This window comes from Bos mutus, chromosome 8 (assembly GCF_027580195.1).
Source record: "Bos mutus isolate GX-2022 chromosome 8, NWIPB_WYAK_1.1, whole genome shotgun sequence".
Classification (NCBI taxonomy): Eukaryota; Metazoa; Chordata; class Mammalia; order Artiodactyla; family Bovidae; genus Bos; species Bos mutus.
In genome coordinates this window covers 14,329,740-14,354,330 of record NC_091624.1, presented here as the reverse complement: position 1 = coordinate 14,354,330, position 24,591 = coordinate 14,329,740, and the positions used below count along the sequence as shown (strand labels likewise).

Here is a 24,591-nt window from a genome sequence, read left to right as displayed (position 1 = left end):
ATATTACAGATGTAATTAAGGTCCCCAAGCAACTGACTTTAATCAAAATGACAATATGTTCTGTGGGCCAGGTCTAATCAGGTGAGCCCTCTGCAAAAGAGTCTTAGCCATCAGCGACAGAAGTCAGAAAAATACTCCTGAAGGCCTGGCGAAAGCAAGCATTGTGTTATAAAATGCCTATGGAAAGAGGCAGCCTGTAGGAGCCTCAACCTGGGGCTACAACTGCAAACAAAGGAATTTTGTCAATAACAAGCAAGCCTAGAAGAGAATCCCAATCTGCAGATGCAGCCCCTGCCTGAGCTCATGCCTGGATTGTAGCCTTGGAAGAGCCTACGCAGAAGACCCAGCTGAACTGTACCTGTACTCTGACTTTCTTATAAATGACTTTCTTATAAACATGTTGCTTTATGCCACTAAGTTAGTGAAAATTTGCTACATATCATAGAAAACTAACACAGACTTATACGCTAAAAAAGGCAAATTTTATTTACACAAATAATATCTCAACAAACCAGACTGCCCAAAAATATGATAGCTCAAATGGAAACCTCTACAAAGATGATAGAAGATAAAACTGGAGAAATAATCCAGAAAATGGAAGCCAAAAAGACAGAACCAGAAGAATATCAGAGAAAAGATTTAAAAATGACAAGACCAGTGTAGGAGGGCCAACATCAAAATAAAAATACGTTTTTGAAAGGGAGAGAAGGAAATCATTAATAAAATAATTGAAGAAAAATTTCAGAATGGCAGAACATAAATTTCCAGTTTTCAAGGTCACAGAGGCACTTGATAGAAGTGCCAATTCAAACACAACAACAAAAACAGATCAAAAAACAACAACAAAAAAAGAAGACCCTATAGGTTTTCAAACATTTGAATTACAAAGAATCAGGAATCAGACTGGCCTCAGAATTTTGACAACCATGAAAGTTAGAAAACAATGAAGAAATAAAGTTACACAGGGAAAAATTTTTAAACAGAATTCTCTACCCAGGCAAGCTACTGAATAAGAATGACTTTAGAAGAAGCCTTTACAGACACATATCATCCCCTAAATTTATCTCCCGTGCATTCTTTCCCAAAAATCTACAGGAGGATGTACTCCAACAAAAAGCAGGAAGAAATCAAGAAAGAAAACAATATTGGGAAATATGATTCCAACACAAGGGAGAGCTAAGGGAATCTGCAAAGTAGCAGCTCTATAGCAGGCCAAAGGATATTCCGTATCTTAACAGACTGCACTCAGGTGAAAACAGAGACTGGTGAGCTCAATTTCATACACAGTTTATGATCCCTCAGCTGGAACTCACCGCTGAGCCTGAGCAGGCCATGGGGTCTGGTTGGGTGTGGGCACTGAGTTCGTGGGACTCACTAGCATGGCACTGTAAATATTGGAAGCGACCACGAGTATGCAGAGAAGTATGGGCCCAATGATTGCTCCTTCCAGGCCCAGATAGTACGCTCCACCAGCCACCGCCAAGCCCGTCAAGTAAGGATGGCCACCTCTGAAATGAAGAGCACACAGATTACGCGTGACTTTTAACAAAATGTAAACCCTGGAGTAAGTCGGAAATACATTCTCTGACACACTGTTCATTCCCTAATACACCTGACTTCTGAATTGCGTTATCAGTTTCTTTAGATCACTTCAATGTGGATATCTGAATATTAATTGTAAAAGTATCAATATGCAAAACTTTTCCTGCCTACATGTGTGACATCTGCCTTTTTGTAGGTCCGGCAACTGAGGAGTAAAGTCGGGAGTGTTAACAGGTACCATTACGTGGCCATCCGAGGTGGGTTAATGTTAGCTTAGGACTGGTTTATACAAGCTACCTGTTAGGTTTACCTTTGTCTAGAATAATTAAGTGGGCAAAATTAAGCATGTAATTCAACTCATTATGCTTTTTTTAAAAAGATGATAACAATACAATGGCATTCCTGTCATTCCTAAGTTAGGCTTCTAGCAACCTCCTAAAATACAGATTTTAACACAGGGAGTGATAAAAGGCCTCATGAGAAAAACATCTGTTAGAAAGCCCAAGATTTTTATTTCATAGGATGTCCTCTAGCTTATCACAGTATCATTTACATAACTGGAATGAAATAACACACAGGCAGACCTCAGAGATATTGCAGGTTCGGCTTCCAGACTACCACAATAAAGCCAAATATGGCAATAAAGTGAGTCACAAGAAATTTCTGCTTCCCCAGAGTATATAAAAATTATGTTGACACTGAACTGTAGTCTTTTTAAGTGTGCAATAGCATTATGTCTAAAAAAATGTAAGGTATCTTAATTAAAAAATACTTGATTCGTAAAAACACTAATTGTCATGTGAGCCTTCAGCAAATTGTAATCTTTCTGCTAGTGGAGCATCCTGTCTCGATGGTGATGGTTGCTGACTGATCAACATGACTGGCCACTGGAAGACTGTGCAGAGTCTGTGACAATTTCTTAAAACAAGACAATAAAGTTTTGCTGCACTGACTGACTCTTCTTTTCACTGGTGATTTCTCCATAGAAAGCAATGTTGTTTGAGAGCTTTAGTCACCACAGGACTTTTTTCAACACAGGAGTTAATCCTTTCAAACACTGCCTCTGCTTTATCAACCAAGTTGATGTACTACTCTAAATCTTTTGTTGTCATTTCAACAATCTTCACAGCATCTTTACCAGTAGATTCCAAGTGGCAAGGAACCACCTTCTTTGCTTATCCATAAGCAATTCCTCATCCATTAAAGTCTTATCATGAGATTGCAGTAAATCAATTACATCTTCAGACTCCACTTCTAGTTCTCTTACTATCTGCTTTCCCCATTGAAGTCTTGAACCTCTTAAAGTTATCTATGAGGGTTGGAATCGACTTTTTCCAAACTTCTGTTAACGTTGATATTTTGATCTCTTTCCAATGCAATACAAGCGTTCTTAATGGCATCTGGAACGGTAAATCCTTTCTAGAAGGTTTTCAACTGACTTTACCCAGATCTATCATAGGATCAGTATCTATACTAGGTATAGCCTTACAAAATGCATTTCTTACATAATAAGGCTTGAAAGTTGAAATTACTCCTTGAACCACAGGTTGCAAGAATGCATGTTGTGTTATAGCCATGAAAACAACATTAACCTCATTGAGTGTCTCCATCAGAGCTTTCGGGTGACTGGGTGTGTTGTCAGATGACCCATAGTATTTTTAAAAAATACTTACTCCTTTATTTGGCTGTGCTGGACCTTAGCTGCAGCATGCAGGATCTTTAGTTGTTGCATGCAAACTCTTAGTTGCGGCATGTGGGATCTAGTTCCCTGATCAGGGGTTGAAGCTGGGCCCCCTGCATTGGGAGCACAAAGTCTTAGCAACTGGACCACCAGGGAAGTCCCAGAGTATTTTAAAAGGAACTCATTTTTTTCTGAACAGTAGGTCCCAAGAGTGGGCTTAAAATATTCAGTAAACTATGTTGTAAATGGAAGTGCTGCCATCATCCAGGTTTTGTTGTTTCACTTCTAGCACACGCAGAGTAGATTCAGCACAATTCTTAAGGGCCCTAGGATTTCTGAAACAGTAAATGGACAGGGAAGCCCGGTGTGCTGCAGTCCATGGGGTCGCAAAGAGTTGGACACGACTGAGCAACTGAACTGAACTGAAATGAGCACTGGCTTCAATTTTCAAGTTATCAGCTACATTAGCTCCTAGCCATAGAATTAGCCTGTCCTTTTAGGCTTTGAAAACAAGCACTCAAAGTCCTAAATGGCATCTTTTCCCAATAGAAAGCTGTTCAGTCTACACTGAAAATCTGTTTAATGTAGTAGTCACCTGAATTACTTTTCTTCGCCAGGTCTTCTGCATAACTTGCTGCAGCTTCTACATCAATACTTGCCACTTCACCTTGCTCTTCTATGTTCCAGAGATGGCTTCTTTCCTTAAAGCGTATGAACCAACCTCTGCTAGCTTTAAACTTTTCTTCTGCAGCTTCCTCACCTCTCACAGCCTTCACGGGATTAAAGAGTTAGGGCCTTGCTCCAGATCAGGCTCTGGTTTAAGGGAATGTTGTGGCTGGTTTGATCTTCCAGCTAGAACATCAAAACCTTCTCCATATCAACAAAAAGGCTGTTTTGTTTCTTTATCATCTATGTGTTCACTGGGAGAGTACTTCTCACTTCCTTCAAGAACTTTTCCTTTGCATTCACAACTCGGCTAATTGTTTGGCTCAAGAGGCCTAGCTTTCGGCCTACCTCAGCTCTCAATATGTCTTGTTCATGAAATTTAATCATTTCTAGCTTCTGATTTAAGGTGAGCAATATCTGACTCTTCTTTTCACTTGAACACTCAGAGACCACTGCAGGGTTAGTAACCGGTCTTTTTTCAATATTGTTGTGTCTCAGTGACTAGGGAGACCCGAGGAAAGGAAGAAGATAGGGGAACGGCTGGGCGGTGGGGCAGTCACAACACACGCCACGTCCATCAGTTGAGTTTGCCATTTTATATGGTGTAGTTCATAGCACCCCAAGACAATTACAATAGTAACATCAATTCTAGCTAAAACCTTAATATAAAATTTACAACAAAGTTTAAAGAAATGAAAATACTTAACTATAAACCATGTAACTAGCTATTATTTAAATTTCAACTATTAAATGTTAGTTAAACACAGTGAAGTTCTCCTTTTATATTGATGTTTTAGGCACAAAAGTCCCCCTAAAGTTCACTTATGGATGTGCTTGTTTCTTTTTGCTCTGAAACTCTGGGGCTTCTTAGTAGTTCTATATATTTACTTTTTACTTTAACTAGGAAGAAAACAAGGTAGCATATAACTTGTCTCTTCATAATTTCAAATTAACTGAAGGGTCCTCTTCCTATAAACTTTGATCTTGTCTACCCTTATTATAATGAGTTTTATTCAAAGAAAACTTAATATATTAACTATGATGATAGTTTAAGTAGGTCATATTCTATATCTGAGTAGCTGAATAAAATTCAATTATTTGGTCACATTCTAGATTCTAATAAGCAATGTCTATCTTGATATGTGGCTAAATGAAAATCAGCTTGATTTAGTAAATGCAAATTGCTAAAAGAGACATCAAGATCTACAAAAATGACATATTTATTATATTGCTAGTTTGGCTTCTGCCTTAAATTTAACCTGTATTCATCACAGCACCACACTATAGTACCTTAAGTAAGAAAGAAAGCACTGTTTCTCAGATACAAACTTATGAGATTTCATTTTACATGGAAATCCTCATAAAATCTAAAAATGTGTTTATCCAAAAGCAAAGAAGTTCTGAAAATAACTACTAACTTCTTACCGTACTTAAAATATTCTTATTTTGAAGTATGTACAGGAGTACTTTTTCCTACATTAAATGTCACTAAACCAGAGGAGTATTCACAGTTTTACTTTAGCCCATGGTCTCATATATTGTAGATACTACTTACTACGAACAAAATAACATACCTTGTGAATGATATTTATCATATACATTAAACTCTGATTATATCAGTGGGATCACAAAAGATTACTTCACTGAAGTGATTATTATCACCTGTCCTTTCACCCAGGCCCAAAAAGAAAAGGAAAAAAATAAACCTTCATAAAAAAAGGCCAGAGAAATTCCTGGATATGATTCATCACCAACTGCAGCAGTGCAATACTTACCCTGATATATCAGAATAGATGGCAGTATCTACAAAGTAGGTTGGCAAGAGATGAAAAACCAACAGTAAGATGGCTTTGCATCCTAAGCCTTGGGTAAGCCACAGATCAAGAACTGCAGGTACTGCTGCCCAGTATGTGCCCAGAAATGGCACTGCTCCAAGGATTGCTGCTAAGGCTAATACAAGATTAAAACAAGAAGAAGCAACTTTAACATCATCATCAAAGCAATACCAATAGCAGAATCTAAACACTAGCTCCTACTGTTTAAAAATTTCCACCAGAACAAGTTAAACAAATACATACTCAAATTTCAGGGCAACGATACGCCCTATTTAACTGAATCAGCTGTTAAAAGATCTTAAAACTGGATCATGAAAATCCTTCTGAAGTGTGTGTTTACTTCTATTCTTAAGTCACAAATGTTAGTGTCCCACAGCTGTTATTCTCAATCGATGGCTAGTTAATACATATGTAGTTGGCCTCAGTATCCTTAGATGTGGAACAAGGTAGCTGAGCACCCACAGATTCTGGAATCTTCAGGGGGTCTCAGAACCACCCCCTCAGAGACACCAAATGACAACTGTACAGTCCTATGATATAACTGTAGAGCACTGGCCAAATATTTGTACTGAGACCAAAGCCAACTCAGAGATTAGTTTATAAATCTCAGATGAGAACATATATTCCTTACATTGCTTCTTTCTAATAAAGTGTATTGAAAAACAAAAAAAAACCGCACCACAATAACCTTGCTAGTTGAAGGACTTTACTTCACAATTAACCCTTTTCAGAATAGTATGTTCAATTAACAAATAAATACTTGTTGCTTATGCAGTGTTTACTATGCACTGGGTATTATTCTAGCTACTGGGGACACAGCAATAAACAAACATTACAAATCACATTTCTGCTGCTAATCTAGACTAGATATCAAAATTTAGCATTTCAAGTTTGACGAAGATAACGATACATGTAAAATGGTTTAATGTTCCTTAAACAGAGCACAGCAGAAGTTATTGGACAGTTGTTACCTGACGGTATGAAGACAATATTGATGCCAAATATAGTATGAGTCAGCCAGGTATACAATCCATAGAAGCCGGCCATTTTGAGGGAAGCATCAAACACCCCTCTAGAATGTCCAAAGACAAAGTGGAATCAAAATAAACACAGTATCATACTGGGACTCAGAAAAATCAATTATTTCTAGGCTTCTAGATTTTATTCCAAATCTGATAACAGCTTCCATTTTTCCAGTGGCCTGAGAATGCTGTTTTCATTTTATTTCAATAAAATATACAAATCTTCTATTTAAACCTTGCAATAGATTTACTAAACTGTTCTTTAAATTTCACTAATAAAAAGATAACAGAAAAACCTTAAGATACCCTATTCACTGAAATAACTCATCAGCTTTTCACTTCTGAAGCAGATTACTCACCACCAAAATAAAGAGAAAGAAAAATAAGTGTGATTATCTTATTTCTGAGGAGGTAATTAAATTCTGAGACATCCAGGCTGTGACCAGCCCTCCCCTTGGGAGGAGCAAGTGAGGGATAATATAACTGGTACTTCATCAGTCTTTCTTCTTTTGTTAACAAAATGTTTCCACATTTTTTAAACCATGCAACCCAACTTACAAGGTAACGTCTAAAAATGGTATCAAACAATGTAGGTCACTTGGAGAGAATTTACAGAATATAAATCTTATTAATTCCAAAGTAACACCTGAGATTAAAATATAAGAGGTGTAAAAACAGGCACACATATTCAATGATTAATAGGAGTGAAAATATGCAATCTCGGATACTTCATTTTTGCTTTTCAGTTGGAAGACTTAAGGTGGGACTGTGTTAAGGAGGAGACATAAGGAACTGCTCAGAGAGAGCACAAAGGCAACAAACCTAAAATCGCCCCAAGGCATCACAAAGTCACAAAAACAAGGAATCTGTGGGGTACGCGGGAGGCACGCTCATACACTCAGCAGAGAAGGAAAAGCTGTCTGTAACTGAAAAAAGCAGAGACCGTGGCAGCAAAGGTGATGCTGTATACAGAGAAGGACACACCAAGCTTTTCTAAAGCATCCCAAGAGGGGTACTGTGAGAGTAAAGTCGAACTGTGGAACCTGGTGATTCAGTCATTTCATACCAGTCTAAGACACGGACTTGGTGACAGAGTGGCTCCCAAATTGTAAAATCCTGTCATACTGACCAGCAGCTTTCACTCAAAAATATCTTAAAGGTGCTGTATGACCTCTGACAATAAGGACACAGATGGAAGAGGTATCAGAAAGACTGAAAGGAAGGGACATAGCCTACAGGAAATACAAACGATCTGAAGAGTAATTGAATAGGAAACATGGAAGAAAAAAGGAACATGAGAGATTTGGGTTTTAAATGTGAGGGAGAAAGAATGGCAGTGGAGAAACCCAGAAAGTCATGGAGAAACCCAGAATAGGAGAGAACATGCAAGAAAAGGGAATATGTTTAGTTGGGCCATGTTTAGCCAAAAAAAGGATGATGGAAATACCCTGGAGGCAGCTGGAAATAAGAGACAAGGCTTAATAGCAAACTTGGGACAAGAAATTTGAGATATGCCAGAAAAATCCCAATCATAGGAAAGGGTAAGATACCCCAAGGCATAAGCCTAGAAAAAAATGGGGCAATGAGCTGTATTCTCATAAGAGACCTAAGGACAAAGATACACTAGTCCAGATCAGATCAGATCAGTCGCTCAGTCATGTCCGATTCTTTGTGACCCCATGAATCGCAGCATGCCAGGCCTCCCTGTCCATCACCAACTCCCGGAGTTCACTCAGACTCACGTCCATCGAGTCAGTGATGCCATCCAGCCATCTCATCCTCTGTCGTCCCCTTCTCCTCCTGCCCCCAATCCCTCCCAGCATCAGAGTCTTTTCCAAGGAGTCAACTCTTCGCATGAGGTGGCCAAAGTACTGGAGTTTCAGCTTTAGCATCATTCCTTCTAAAGAAATCCCAGGGCTGATCTCCTTCAGAATGGACTGGTGGGATCTCCTTGCAGTCCAAGCGACTCTCAAGAGTCTTCTCCAACACCACAGTTCAAAAGCATCAATTCTTCAGTGCTCAGCCTTCTTCACAGTCCAACTCTCACATCCATACATGACCACAGGAAAAACCATAGCCTTGACTAGACGGACCTTAGTTGGCAAAGGAATGTCTCTGCTTTTGAATATGCTATCTAGGTTGGTCATAACTTTCCTTCCAAGGAGGAAGCGTCTTTTAATTTAACGGCTGCAGTCACCATCTGTAGTGATTTTGGAGCCCAGAAAAATAAAGTCTGACACTGTTTCCACTGTTTCCCCATCTATTTCCCATGAAGTGGTGGGACCGAATGCCATGATCTTCGTTTTCTGAATGTTGAGCTTTAAGCCAAGAGATAATGAAATCATTTCTCTAGTAGGAAGAAAATCACTATAGTACGCTATTCCCAGAGGGCTTCCCTGGTGGCTCAGATGGTAAAGAATCCACCTGCAATGTAAAGAATCTGCCTGCAATGCAGGAGACCTGCATTCAAACCCAGCGTCAGGAAGATCCCCTTGAGAAGGGAATTGCTACCCCCTCCAGTATTCTTGCCTAGGAAATCCCATGGGGCCACAAAAGAGTCGGACACAACTTAGGAACTAAACAACAACAAACCCAACTGGGAAAAGGATCCGCCAGCTCCCTTCATTACAACTCCCTCCCCTGATTTACCAGCCACCCCAGAGACCTAGTTTCACAGTAAATCGGACAGAAACTTTGTTGACGCTGGATTTCCAGAAGGGGAAAGCATGCTGTGCACACAGACGTAGTGTGCTGCTAAGTGGCTGAGGATGGGCTGCTCCCATGGACACCTTCCGTCCCACTGGAAGTAACAGTGAGTCACACACACAAGCCTATGGCAGAGGCATCACATGAAACCATGTGGAGTCCGTGGTAGTGGGAAATATTAATTCAATATTTTTATATAGTTAATACACGGTTTTGTGTCTTTGACAATCCCTACCAATAATGGATACTTACTCCTCTGATGCTGCTGCTGCTAAGTCGCTTCAGTTGTGTCCGACTCTGTGCGACCCCATAGATGGCAGCCCATTAGGCTCCACCGTCCCTGGGATTCTCCAGGCAAGAACACTGGAGTGGGTTGCCATCTCCTTCTCCAACACATGAAAGTGAAAAGTGAAAATGAAGTCGCTCAGTCGTGTCAGACTCTTAGCGACCCCATGGACTGCAGCCCACCAGGCTCCTCCGTCCATGGGATTTTCCAGGCAAGAGTACTGGAGTGGGGTGCCATTGCCTTCTCCGACTTACTCCTCTAGCACTAACTAAAAAAATCAACAAGAGGTTGTTTCAGTTACACGGACAAATAGCAAACATCTGTATCTCAACACTAGTTCTATTATAAGACTAATAAAATGAACTTAGTCATTTTTAAAGCACCACAAAGAAAAACTAAATATGAAGTTTTTAAAAGTCATTTATTTTCCTTAGAAACCTGAAGCAAAGTTTAGGCTTATTAGGTTGATCTTTAATCAAGCAAGTGAAAAAGGCATTATATTTACTGACTTGGTTATTATTTAAGAACTCTAGCTTAAATTATTAATAAATTACTTTAAACAAATTAATTTAATTTCCCCAAATATGCATGAAATTCTGCCTCTCTATTACAGCATTAGGAAATCTCTTCAAATAAGTGAAAATATATTTTCTTACAGCTTTAAACTCTTCCTTATACATTTCAACTTAAACAATATTTATAATCTTAAATCTACAACAATTTCCAATGAATATTTAAAATTTAATATTTCCAGTGAAAACTGCGAATACTGATTTACTAAATGATTGACATCGATTTCTATTAACCCTGGTATTTTCAATTCTGCAAAACTAGATGTGGGAAGCATGTTTACTTTCCAAATGAAAATCTCACAGTACACGCATTCTCCCATCAAACTGATCACTAGGGCCCCCACCACCCACCGCCCTGAGAAGCTGTAATCCCACAAGCAAGAGCCATACCCGTGTGCATGCACTCCTGTGAAAATATCACACACACTAAATTGCACTGAGGCCGTGACAACATGCAACTTAGTCATGTGCAATACCTCCACCAGAGCAAGCAGGATGGGGCATCGGGGAAGAAGGGTGTGATGCAAACACTCAGGGCACGACATGCTCTAAGGGCAGGAACGTGGTTTGCGGGTAAAGGATGCATGCCACGAACTCAAAAATTCATGAAATGTAAACCCAACCACAAATGTAGTCAGGACAGAGGAACACTTATCCAGAATGGAGAAAAATAACAAAGATTCAGAAATTCAATGGGACAGTGTTTATATCAAATAACCACATATTTCAGAAGGCAAAGCTTGAAGAACAAAGACACTTTCACTGTCTGGACATGCAGTTCACTCCCAATTTCAATTCCACTTTTTAACTTATTAATGAATAATGTGAAGTGAGTCTAATAACTCACTTAACTGTAACAATGATGACGACTAATGATTGGTGCTTATAAAATCTGATATAACTGATAACTTACAGACAAAACTACAGCCTCAGGACATTGTAATAATATTTTCACGATCATTTATAGAATTTTTTCCCTCTTAAAATCTGTCTCCTTGAAGAAACATATTCCATCTTGAATATAATCCCTAAGAGCGAAAAAACTGACAGTTTGTGGAACTAGAGCTCATTGTTATCCTACATACATGAGAAATTTCTTTAGAGGCATCTATGTAAAATGCATATTTTAAGTCTTGAATTTGACCCAGTAAAGAAGTAAAAACCACTAAGACTGCTAAAAATCATCCTGAATTATAATCTATAATTTATATACCTTTAGAGTTGTGCTTAGAAAAATGGCCCAAGTTATCTTGTCTGCACCATATTTTTCAGACTCACAAAAATCTATCAATTTTGAGATCAATTAGGACTGTTGTACTGCTCCTGATGGTTGTTAAAACTTTTTCCATATTAAAAATAAAATGAATGGTTTTTGTATGAGTACACATTAGAACCAAGACACGGGCTACTGTTACAGCACATAATTAATGTGTACGATCCCAAGAAGATAAAGCAAATCTAACCTGTAAAGAGATATATATTTGCTTATATCGCTGTAGATGACTATACTCTCTCTAACCTCAAATTACTTCCTCAAACAAAGACCTCAATTTTTAAAAAATTTTCACTGAAATACAGTCAATTTACAATGTTGTGTTTGTTTCAGGTGTACAGTAAAGTGATTCACTTATACATACATATATATACACATATTTACACTCTTTTCCATTATAGTTATTACAAGATATTGAGTATCCTGTGATATACAGTAGGTCCTAGTTATATTTTATATATGGTAGTGTGTATATTTTAATCCCAAACTCCTAATTTGACCCTCTCCATATCCCCTTTGATAATCAAGTTTGTTTTCTATGTCTGTGAGTTTATTTGTTTTGTAAATAAGTTCGTTCACATCCTTTTTTTTTAGGTTCCATATATAAGTGCTATCATATGGTATTTGTCTTTCTCTGCAAAGAACTAAATTTTTAGCTGCCGGCTTCATGTGTCCAGCTGAATAATGTTTACAATACCACAAATTTAGTTCATCACTTTTGACACAACCACTTCCTCCTGGAGGAAAGCATCATGGTATACCAGAAGAATGTGTGATCTCCATCAGCTGGATGTGGGTGCAAATCACAGCTTTGCTTACCAATTCCAAGAAACCACGACATTAAAGAGTAATGTTTAAAACAAAGGAGATGGCATTATCTGGTGTGGAAAAAAATGACTCAGTGACAGATACTCAGAGGATGGTCAGCTATGCTAATAAAGGTTATGTCAGGAAAATGCAGTCTCTTTCTTTAAGTTCTTTATAGACAAGCTAGATAATTTTCTCTAAGACTTGGCTTAAGTAACAGCACTTAGAGGGATTCTGACAGCCTTGATATGGTTGATTCCATAACTTTACCCTACTGGGAAAACAAAGTTATTTTTCCTTTTTGATGATAATATTTGCATAAACTTATCTGAGTCAGACAGATGTCACTTAGATAAACTAATCTATTGCTAAAGATGATAACCGAAGGTCAAATAGGCTTAGAAGGGTTGCTGAAATCAAAAAGTTATCTTTCCTGAAGACAACTTCACCCTGAAAGGTGTTACAGTAGACAGTATAGTCCCAAACTTGGAAAAATTACATGGATGGCTCCGGGTGGATCCCTGAGAGCACCAAAGGGGATACAAGCTTTCTTGTTTTTAATCCCACTTACTGTCCAATAACGGCTTCCCAGGTGGCTCAGTGATCAAGAATCCTCCTGCCAATGCAGGAGACGAGGGTTTGATCCCTGGGTCAGAAAGATCCCCTAGAGGAGGAAATGGCAACCCATTCCACTATTCTTCCTGGGAAATCCCATGGACATTGGAGCCTGGCGGGCTGCAGATCATGGGGTTGCAAGAGAGTCAGACACAACTTAGTGACTGAAACAACTGTCTAATAAAGTCCACGAGGAACAAGGGGGGAAAGCCCAGCAAAGTTTCCAGAGAAAAATACAGTTTAGGTGCATGCATGCTATTTGAATGTAACCAAGGACTTTCCAAAGATTAAAGTGGTATCCTCATCAGCTGTTACATGAACACAGTGGGGGGAAAAAAAAGCCAAAATCAGTCAGACAAAATTATCAGGTCAAATCAAGATTTCTGTTGAAGACTAGTTTCAAGCAATTACCATTTTCTTAAAAGTATGTGGAAACAGAAATGCCAGCCGAAGATTCACTATTCAGAGAAGCTTTAGATGCCTAACAACTTATTAAAAAAACAAGCTCTCATGGATAACATGAGGACTTAATTTGAGTAGCTATTCAACAGAAGTCAAATGAAGTAGAGTCTTACTAATGAGTTAAGAACAATGAGGGACAAAGGTTGGGGAAGGAGCTGAAACAAGGCTGCAAAAGGCTTCTCCCTACCTGACATGATGAAAAGGAAAAGGGAGTCAGTGACTTGGAAAGAGAATACGAAGAATGAAAGTTGAAGAATCAGCTCATTCAGAAGTCAAGCCTGTGATACATGGTTATGAGATGACATGATGGAAGTTTCTGGCCAGAACCTATGATTCACACAGAGCCTATGATTTGGAGATAACTCCAAATTTCTCATTTCTAGGATCCAAAGTACCCCCTGCAGAGGGCACAGCCTGGCTGCAGAGGGCAATAGGAAGAAACAGGAAGGCCATCTACTCTCCTCCATGAGCAAAGTCAGAATTCCTGAGAGTACGAAGAGGCTTCTGAGAGAAGGTGAGGTGTACGTGTGGTGCAGGAGGGGCTTCTCCTGAATAAACCACGTGATGATTAGGAGCTGAGTAAGAGCCTGTGGATGGAAAGCTGATGGGGACAGGCCACTGGATCTTTGCACATCACAGACTTGAGAGCAGGACACGGAAAATGTTTTACGTTATCCTCACAAAAGAGATTTAAAAAATTTGAAAACACCAGTGTCCCTCAGTCGTTTAGCACTGAATGCTGCTAGGAAGACAGAAAAACAGGCCTCTCGTGGAGAGCAGTTTCTGATGGAAGTAAGAACAGCATAAATCTTATCCCTACCTGATAGCTTCTTCCACAGACTGGCCAATAATATTAGAAGAAGGACCTGGCTGAGAGAGTGGTGTCAGGCTTATCACCCACTTCACAGGCTTGTAGTACTCATCACTGGAACTTAACAGATAAAATAGTGTGGTCAGGAAAATTATCTGCAAAACAAAGGACAGTATCTCCTAAAATACCACATTTGGAAACTACAGGAAGGAAACACAAGCGGAACCAAGAATATGCTTTACTGGGGAAGGCGTGCAACACGTGCTCGGCTGTGTGGACATACCAGCGACAGGACAAAGTTGAGGAGGGCAGTCCCGCTGTAGAAGAGAATGGTCAGGAGCGTGGTGATGGTGGAGAAGAGCAGACTCACGTTCCGGCTCATGACGACCCACAGAGACTCTAAGATCTGCAAACATTCGAACGATGCTCAGTAAGGAAAATGGTTAGGCAAATCATGGTGAACCTACTGCAAACAGTAGGCCGCCATTAAAACATCCCTGCTGTAACACAGAAGTATATCTGATGATATAATGCTCTGTTTAAAAAACCAGACACAAAATGTTTATACACAGCATGATTATAACTATGTGAACATGGCACAGAGAAAAAATACCTACAGGAGAACATGCCAGAATGTAACCTGTGACTGGATGTAGCCTGTAGGACCACAAGTGCAGGCCAGGAAATCCTAATATCTGCTTATTAGTCACCTCCCCTACCACCTTGCCATCTCCAACTTAGAACAATCAAAAAATATAAAACATCACTTCAATGACCACTAACGTCACAATAACAGAAACGAACCGAAGTTACAAAAACAAAATGAACAGATGGGGTCAGAGCTCTGCAACTGAAAATCTTTCCTCAGATAGATATGACCCTATATTAAGACCTACTGAGTTCATTTGATCTACCAGCAAATTCACTAGAACCAGATATTAATACATGTTAAATATGACTGAAAGAAGACGTATAATGTTTATAGTACCCCTACATGTTTCCATTTCCTGTCTCTTCATGAATTTAAAGTCCTACTTGATACTGTCTGTTCTATTATTATCCCCAAGAGGACTACTATATCTACTATTGTGGGCAAGAATCCCTTAGAAGAAATGCAGTAGCCCTCATAGTCAACAAAAGAGTCCAAAATGCAGTACTTGAGTGCAGTCTCAAAAATGAAAGAATGATCTCTGTTCATTTCCAAGGCAAACCATTCAATATCACAGTAATCCAAGTCTATGTTCCAACCACTAACGCTGAAGAAGCTGAAGTTAAACGGTTCAGTGAAGTTCTATAAGACCTCCTAAAACTAACATGAAAAAAAAGATGTCCTTTTCATCACAGAGGACTGGAATGCAAAAGTAGGAAGTCAAGAGATACCTGGAGTAACAGGCAAGTTTGGCCTTGGAGTACAAAATGAAGCAGGACAAAGGCTCACAGAGTACTGCCAAGGGAACACACTGGTCACACCAAACACCCTCTTTCCAACAACACAAGAGATGACTGAACACATGGACATCACTGGATGGTCAATACCTAAATCATATTGAGAGGACTATCCTCTCTCTTAATGAAAAACACGGAAGCAAGATGATCAGAAAAACACCATCCATCATAGCTTTCAAAATGCTTCCCTAAACCTCACAGCAAGGTAGTGAGGGAAGCAGTGGAGATGATATCATCTTTGTTTTACAGATATACTAACTGAAGCTCAAGGATTTTTTAAAATTTGCCCAAGGGCCTGAAGCTAATAAGTGGAACCAGAGCTGGGCACCAGAACTCCTAATATCTGTTTTATTTTGGTGCCCTTTTCAAAAGAGAAATTCTGTTTTCTGTCATATGTCCAAGTTATACCATCTGTTCTATGAAAGGCCTATCCATTCCTTTCCTGCCTCAAATGTACGACTTATAAAAGGCATATTTTGTTGTCCTCGATGTTTCTTGCAAACCTCAGCGCAGCCTTCATGAGAGGAGTTTGGAAGGCTAGTTTCATTTACAATAACCCCTTACATAAAATCTTGCAAATGCTTCATGATGCCTACAAAAATATGCATGACTGACTGTTTTGACCTTACGGGATAAAGAATGAATGAATAATGCCACTGATTCTAAGAAACAAACCAACAATGCCCTTACTTGTGATTTTGACAAGCATTCTTTTGGGGAATTCAGTCTTTTGGAATTTTTATTAAAAATTTTTTTTAAAAGTTTCTGGGTCAAACTGATAGGAAATACGCTGTGGTAATTCTTAAGAAATTAACGGAATACATTAACTGTAGACTGGTAGTTGCCAGCCACAATCCAGTAACTTTTCTATGTACTCAAAGGGATTAAGAAGAAAGGTTCAGAAAATAAGAAATAGATATTGGGTATTATAAAACTAAAAAACTGAATCAAGGGCTGACCTTGACATTTCTTAAAATTTTTTCTGATGAGATAGGTGGTGATGTTAAAGAACGTGATTTTTTTTTAATACTGTATAATAAAATATGTCAATATTTAGAAATTAATGAACATTAATTCCAAATGACCAGTGCACATTACAAAATCATGTAAGGGTGAAAGATCCATTCCTAGCCAAGACAGATCCATGGACCCTAATATAAGAGAGTAGAAAAAGTTCACTGATAACACTTTCAAATTCCACACTGCAACTAACCTTAAAGAAATACCATCTGTTAAGTGTCAGAGTAGTATCAAAGAATTGTCACAATGATCTGAAAAAGTTATTAAAAGACTTCCCTCTCTTTTCCAACTACATATCTGTGTGAGGCTGGATTTTCCTCACATACTTCAACCAAAACAACATATTCCAACAGACTTGAGTACAGGAACAAGTATGAGAATCCAGACATTAAATAGGTTTGCAAAAATGTAATGAAAGCCACTCTTATCACTAAATCATTATTTTGTTTTGGAAAATGGTTATTTTTCAAACACAAAAAGCATGTTCTTTATGTCAACAAGTAACGTTATATTTTAGTGATCTGTTAAATATTTTTAAAGTTCTCGGTTTTAACTGCTAATACAATAAATACCAATAGAATGCACATCAGCAAAAGCTCTTTGGAGCTCTCAGACCAAAAAGTTTGAGAGCCACTGGACTAGAGAAAACAGAGGGAGGGGATTATCAAAAGCAACATTCTTAGAACTCAAGGACATGAATTTCTAGATTTAACGTCAAACTATCACAGCTCTATTAGGCGACTGGGAGGATGGGAAAATGTGAGTGCAGGAATGGGCAAAGCGCCAACAGAGTCTTAAGAAAACCCCAGGGCAGCAGTAAGGAGGCACTGAGAGACTCGTCTCTCCATCTTCCATGTCAGAAGCCGAAGGTAACACTATGAAACCAAGGAAGAGCAGCATAAATATTATTTTAGAAATTTAGAGGTAAATACACAGAGAAAGTTAAAAGAACGCAGAGCTCTGGAGAATGAGACTGAAGGGGGAAGCACAGAGCAGGGGCAATGCTATTCACTATTTAACACCTTCAAGCATCTTTGACTTTTCAGCTATGGTCATCTCTTGTCCTGATAAAAATTAAAATTTAAAAACATCTAGCACAGCAAATCTCCACTTTTTAAAAAATTTTATTTTTTTAAAGACTTTTTTTTTTGATGTGGACCATTTTTTTTTTTAAACTCTTTATTGAATTTGCCACAACACTGCCTCCATTTTGTTTTGGTTTTTTGGCACCGAGGCACATGGGGTCCCCTAGCTCCTCAACTAGGAATCGAAGCTGTACCCTCTGCACTGGAAGGGCTTTTCCGAACCACTGGACCACCAGGGAAGTCCCAAACCTCCATTTCTATTAACATGATAAGAGTTACAAGTTTATTCACAAGAGAGGATTTCTCATCTCTGTGAAAAGCCACAGGCCCAGAGACCTCACGAAGTACGCTACGGAGTGAAACTCAGCAACACTGCAAACTGTTCCTTGCTGCCTCCGATCTTCTGGAAAGCAAGGCAGAGGTGGATGGCGCATGAAGGAAGGACAGGAGGGATGACAGAAATCTAAGCCTTTAAACATCCAGTCTCTCTACTGTAACTGGAACCATATTTCTATCTGCCAAAGGACTTCACCAACCAAAGGCGGCTTCCCTTGCTAGTGGTTCAACGAGGGGGATCCTGATCAGTCTAGGGGAAGAGGACATCAGTCTCAGAACCCGGGAGCCACAGCATCGTGCACGCTTCCTGAGTCAGCATCTCTTGGTTACTCTTCAACCACAGAGGAGGGATCAGGGGAGCTACGCTCGAGGCCTATGGCTTTGGGACATCTTTCTGGTGCATTTAGAACTCTCAAAACTGCAAAATCTCATGGCATTAAAAAACAGGGTGATGAAAGACATTTACAAGTGTGAAAAAAACCTGGGAATTAGAGTCTGTTTTTTCCTAAGTCCAATTTAGTTAAAAAATACTATTTCTTACCGAAAGAAACGTCTCAATGTTCTCGTGGACAAAGGACGCGATATCCTGCCAGTCGAGAATGTCCCCCAGCCAGCTATTCTGACGGCTTATGTGCAACTTGTGCCCTCTGTGCCTTCCAGAGTGTGATACGTTCTGTGGAACAAAACAGTTCAGACATGAAATCCCCGTCCTAACCTGAAGACAAGAAGACACATAAATAGCCTACTTTGTTTCAGGTCCACTTGAGCAGTTTAGTAAATACACAGAGTTGAAAAACTTCGTATTATATCAGAAATTAACAAAGAACTCCATCAAAAAGACCCAAAATATATTTCTCTGTTTATATTCTAGCTACTGTGTCTCAGCCTAGCTTAAGTGCATCCCTCCTAAGCATGTTCATGAACACACTTTACTCATCAGTATATTCAATTGAACATGAACACAGCATATACTTTCATCTTATTTTCCCCCCCTTTCTCCCCTCTAACCTTTCTTTTAGTCTCCCATTTTTGCTTTTTCCCTCCTTTCCTCATCTACCATATTACTCTTCCAAAAAGCTAAAGAGAGCTGAGAGAAATAAAATATGAAAAAGTATAGCTAAAAGCAATATTAAATATAATGGTATGTATTAATCATATCTCAATAAAAGAGGGAAAAACAGAATATGAAAGAGAAGGGTGCAAAGGAGAAATCTAACTTGTCTATCGGGAAAAGAATTACATTGGCAGATATGCAAGAATAACACATGTGGAAGGGTGATGAATAAACAAAGCGACTAGTAAGGTTAAAGTTTAGAAATAGAAGTAGATTCTTAACATTTTACATGTGTTTCCATTTTCGCACTTTTCCAAAAAACCCAGGGATGCCAATCTTCATTAGCAAAGAAAACATTAGGTCCTAGAAAAAGAGGTAAGCAATGCACTTACCCACTTATAAACCTATGCTTTTAAAACACTGACTGACCTCCCTGGACCATTCAGGAAGCTCCAAGTGGCTGAGGGACAGTAAAAGCTGTTTGTGTGTAAGCAGAAGCCCCAGAATTAGCAGAAGAAACAAGATACAACCTTCGTAATTGGCTCTTCAGCAGGTATCTACCCAGAGATTCCCCAGTTAGGTTTTGTTTGGTTCTAATATTTATTTATTTATCTGGCTCCACTGGATCTTAGTTGTAGCTTGTGGGGTCTTTAGTTGCGCCAGGCAAACTCTTAGTTGTGGCATGTGGGATCTAGGTCTCCGACAAGGGCTCAAAGCCAGGCCCCCTGCACTGGGAGCTCAGAGTCTTAACCACTGGACCACCAGGAGGTACTCCCAGTGAGTTTTAACTCTCAATTATTGAAAACCCACAAAACCCATCACCACTCCTTCAACTTCTCCTAGGCAAGAGCCAACAAAGGTCCATGTAGTCAAAGCTATGGTTTTTCCAGTAGTCATGTATGGACATGAGAGTTGGACTATAAAGAAAGCTGAGTGCAGAAGAATTGATACTTTTGAACTATGGTGTTGGAGAAGACTCTTGAGAGTCCCGTGGACTGCAAGGAGATCCAACCAGTCCATCCTAAAGGAAATCAGTCCTGAATATTCAATGGAAGGACTGATGCTAAAGCTGAAACTTCAATACTTTGGCCACCTGATGCAAAGAACTGACTCACTGGAAAAGATCCTGACACTCGGAAAGATTGAAGGAGGGAAGAGAAGGGGATGACAGAGGATGAGATGGTTGGATGGCATCACCGACTCAATGGACATGAGTTTGAGTAAGCTCCAGGAGTTGGTGATGGACAGGGAAGTCTGGCGTGCTGCAGTCCATGGGGTTGCAAAGAGTCGGACATGACTGAGCGACTGAACTGAACTGGCAAGAGCACACAATGCTCTTGCATTGTCACTGGGGAACATATGCAAATGTTCAATTGCGCCCTCCTCCCCGTTACCCAAGCTAACTCTGCCCCACTCGATTTCTCTCCCCTGCATCGGCATCTTCCACAGCACAATCCCTGATGGCCCAAGGGCCCTGCCAACCCAGTGTACAGAATGGCCTGCATGACCACCTGCTTTCAAACAGTCATTTTTATATTTAGTAAAAAATGATACTCATCAGTACAAGTAGCACTAAAGGTTTATTTAAAATAAAATAATTATCTCTAAACTTTCAGATCTATTTTAACTTCCTCAAAGAAAAAGTTCTTAATTCCAGAGCTGTACTGTCCCAAATAGTAGCCACTACCCACTTGTGGCTACCGAGTACCTAAATATGCTCTTGGTGTAAAAGATAAACCAGATCTCTAACACTCAGAATGGAAAAGATTTAAATATAGAATCTCATCACTTTTTCATTCATTCCATATGGAAATGACATATATTGGGTATACTGTGTTAAGTAAAATACATTATTAAAATAAATTTCATCCATCCTTAGTTTTTTTTTTCTCTTTCTTTTTTTTAATGCAACCACTAGAAAGTTAACATTACATATACGGCTTGCATCACACTTCTACTGTACAGATCTGGTTAAGAAGATGAGACACTGTTGAGTGCCGGGAGCCAGCGTGAGGAACTTCGCCCATGGCAAAGGTCATGAGGAAGGAGGCTCGGCATACGCAAAGGCGGGATCAAGCCTCAGGAGTCCCCCTGGGAATTCTCGAGCATCTACCCCGAAAACCAGAGTCTGCCTACTTTACTGCTTTGTGCTCTCACCTACACCTCTGACTTTACAGGGGGCTGTCCCCCACCACCTCTCTCTGAAAAAGAGTTAACTTACAGCTCCAGTTAATAAAGTTCCTGGGCGTGACAAGAGTGTTTCAACCTACAAACTCCTTTGGAAGTCCTCTAGCCTGCCTGAATAGGTTCTTCCAGCCACATGTGATTGTTCACAGCCTCCCCACCGTGAGAGGCATGAGATGTTCTAAACTGTCTAAATACAGATTCCTTTGAGCAGTTAAAAGATTGATTAGAGATTGTATTGGTGAAGCATTTTTCACTTGTTGGGCCAGTGTTTGCTGCTAAGTTTCCATATCCCTTACCTACTGTGTCCCTGGCAGTGTATTGATTAATATAATTGGTGTACAGGAATGTAAGTAGTAGCTTTAATGTTTGTAACCTTGGACCCTTGAGTTAATTCTTTTCTTGTTATAGCCCACCACACCTTTGCCCTATAGGAATGCAACTTTATCTAATGCTTTTGGAGGGTGGCACCTGACTTTAGAATGATCACCTTTAGAGAAAAATAAGTTTTCTGAAGAAAGGATCATAAAATGTTAACAGGCCTCTTGGCCAGAAGATGATGTAATTCACCTAAACTTTTGCATATGATAAGTTTGCAGGAAGAAAGCCTGGCTTACTGCTGACTCTACAGCCCTTCCCCCATTGTCCTCTACGCACAACTTAAGGTATAAAAACTACTTTGGAAAATAAAGTGCGGGCCTTGTTCACGGAAACTTGGTCTCCCCATGTCATTCTTTCACCTTCTGGCTGAATTCCCATCTGGAGCGTGGAGGCTCATCAAGCCTACTAATTATGCCTGGGCTTCTAAGATTTGACCGGGGAGGCCTTAGTGTCTCCTCTCCTTCGGGAGAACGGGAGGACGCCTGTGGCCTACGTAAGTGACGCAAATTCCTTATTTTGGAATTTTATTAGCTTTCCACGTAAACCAAGTTATTCAGCCTCTTTTCTCCACTGAATTCTCATTAAGCTATCCTTATTTGATCACTGTTTATATCTTTAATTCTATCGTATCCTGATCGCCGAAGCCGTCTCCCCTTCAAATTCCCTGGATCCACCGGGGCTGGCTGGACCCCAGTAGTAGAGGATAATGAAAAGCAGATAGAACACTGATAACAGAGAAACTGATGGTTCTGCCATGGAAGTTAATCATCAGTTCAAGCTGAATTTTAATGACCTGAGGTTTAAGACCTTGCAGCTTAAAAATGTCAAGAAATGAAATCCCCGTGTTAACACAATCAGACCTAGTCAATGAGTCCATAAAAGGACACTATTCATTTACAACTGAAGTCCTTAGCTAAAATAACTTACCTTTACAAACCAAGAATGATACAGCCTATCCCAAAGTTCTAATACTTGTTTTTCAATTACGGCCGTATTATTCACCTTATCTCCGAGAATTTTATGAAGCTGGAAGGAATACAGATATAATCTGAGTTAGTGTTTCAGGCAACAATCCAGTAAAATTAATACATGCTGGTCTTTACATTTGTTCCAAATCAAACTAAAATGTCCCAGACTATTTAACTGCCTCCAACCACACTGTTCTTTCCTTAAACTCTACTCAGTATTTCCAGTAAATACTCTCTCTCCCATCTTTTTGCTTCTTTATTCTTTCCTTTATTCTTAGGTCTCTAGGAAAACTTCTTTAGGTCTTAAGAGAACAAAGCCATGCTTACTGACTTTTCTGATCTCATCTGCCCAGAGAAAAATCTTTCCCAAGTGACCCTGGTGCTCAACCATTATATGGAAGTGTCATGCTACATTTACCACTAGTATTAGAATTACCACACAACGTTAGGTGAAATTTTAGAACCTTAGCTATAAACGCAAGTCTCCCTTTGAATACGCTCAGAGATGTTAGGTCTCAGTGTGTTACTTGCTTAGTTGTGTCTGACTCTGCGACCCCATGGACTGTGGCCTCCAGGCTCCTGTGTCCATGGGGTTCTCCAGGCAAGAATGTGGGAGTGGGTAGCCATTCCCTTCTCTAGACCCAGGGATCTTCTTCCAGACCCAGGGATTGAACTCAGGTCTCCTGCACTGCAGGCAGATTCCTTACTGTCTGAGCCAGAGATGTCAGGTCTCAGAGTTATGACCAATTAGACTGGCTTCCGGGTTCGGGAAATCAAAAACACTAAGACAAGATAACTTGGAGAAAGCTAGTCATTATAGTATCTCATCCTACATGTTACGTGTTATTAAAACCATACGGTAATCTTAAAGATGCTTTTAAAAAGACGATGATTTACTGCCCCACTTAATACAACTGCTGCCATTTTTCCCTCTGCAACCTTCTGCCTGCTTACACAGATACAGTTTAGAATTCTATATTTTCTTTTGCATCATAAGTATTTCATTTTTACTCTTCAACACTAACCTTTATTTTTATATGGTTTCATATTAGCTAAGTTTTTCTATTATTATTTAATCAATCATAGGACATAGAGATGGTTCCCAATTTATAATGTCACAAGTAACACTGCAATAAATATCTTTATGCAACTTTTTTATTACTAACATTAAGATAAACATACAGGAATCAAAGGAAATAAGCATTTTAATGACTCCAGTCAAACACTGCTAAACTGTCTTCTATAAGGACTATACCAATTAATACTTTCCAATGTTGTATGAAAGAACCAATTTTTCCCAAACCTTATGAACTGATAAATTATTAAATTATTAGATAATTTAATAGGTGTGAAATGGTAATAATTATTTATATTTTTCTTTAGTGATGAGAGTGACCATTTTCCATGTTGGTTTTCAATGTGTATTTCCTTTTGTGTGACCTAACCATACCTTTTGACCATTTAATGCTGATCTTATAGACACCTGAACCAGTTTTTTGACATATTTGATACAAATATATCTGCTCAGTGTTTTCTCTTACATTTGATTTATTCACAAACCAAAGACAAATTAGTGAATATAAAAGCCATTCATCTTTGCATAGTATTTTAGTTTACAAATGGCTCTCACCTACATTCTATGACCTTTGCAACAATCTCAACAAAGTTGGACAGAAAAATGTTTGGTTAACCCTTTATTCTTTTAAAATGAGAAAACAGAAAGAATCTATGATAGGCCCAAGGTCATGCAGCTAAGAGTTGGAACTAAAAGTAGCAGAGTTAGGATCAAAAGCTAACAGTCTTTCATCTACAGCATATATAACCTATGGACAAAGAACA

At 39.2% G+C, this 24,591-nt stretch overlaps 1 protein-coding gene across 2 annotated transcripts in view; it reads right to left on the bottom strand.

The window, feature by feature from the left end:
- TMEM245 (transmembrane protein 245) overlaps positions 1 to 24,591 on the bottom strand; it is an 83,606-nt gene that overhangs the window by 16,067 nt on the left and 42,948 nt on the right. For both annotated transcript variants that reach the window (XM_070375151.1, XM_070375152.1), the window contains 7 exons: positions 22,712 to 22,810; positions 18,707 to 18,838; positions 14,562 to 14,684; positions 14,288 to 14,433; positions 6,696 to 6,796; positions 5,665 to 5,839; positions 1,314 to 1,508 (listed from right to left, as the gene is read on the bottom strand). In XM_070375151.1, coding sequence (XP_070231252.1) covers positions 1,314 to 1,508; positions 5,665 to 5,839; positions 6,696 to 6,796; positions 14,288 to 14,433; positions 14,562 to 14,684; positions 18,707 to 18,838; positions 22,712 to 22,810 — 971 coding nt within the window. The remainder of the gene's footprint in view (positions 1 to 1,313; positions 1,509 to 5,664; positions 5,840 to 6,695; positions 6,797 to 14,287; positions 14,434 to 14,561; positions 14,685 to 18,706; positions 18,839 to 22,711; positions 22,811 to 24,591) is intronic.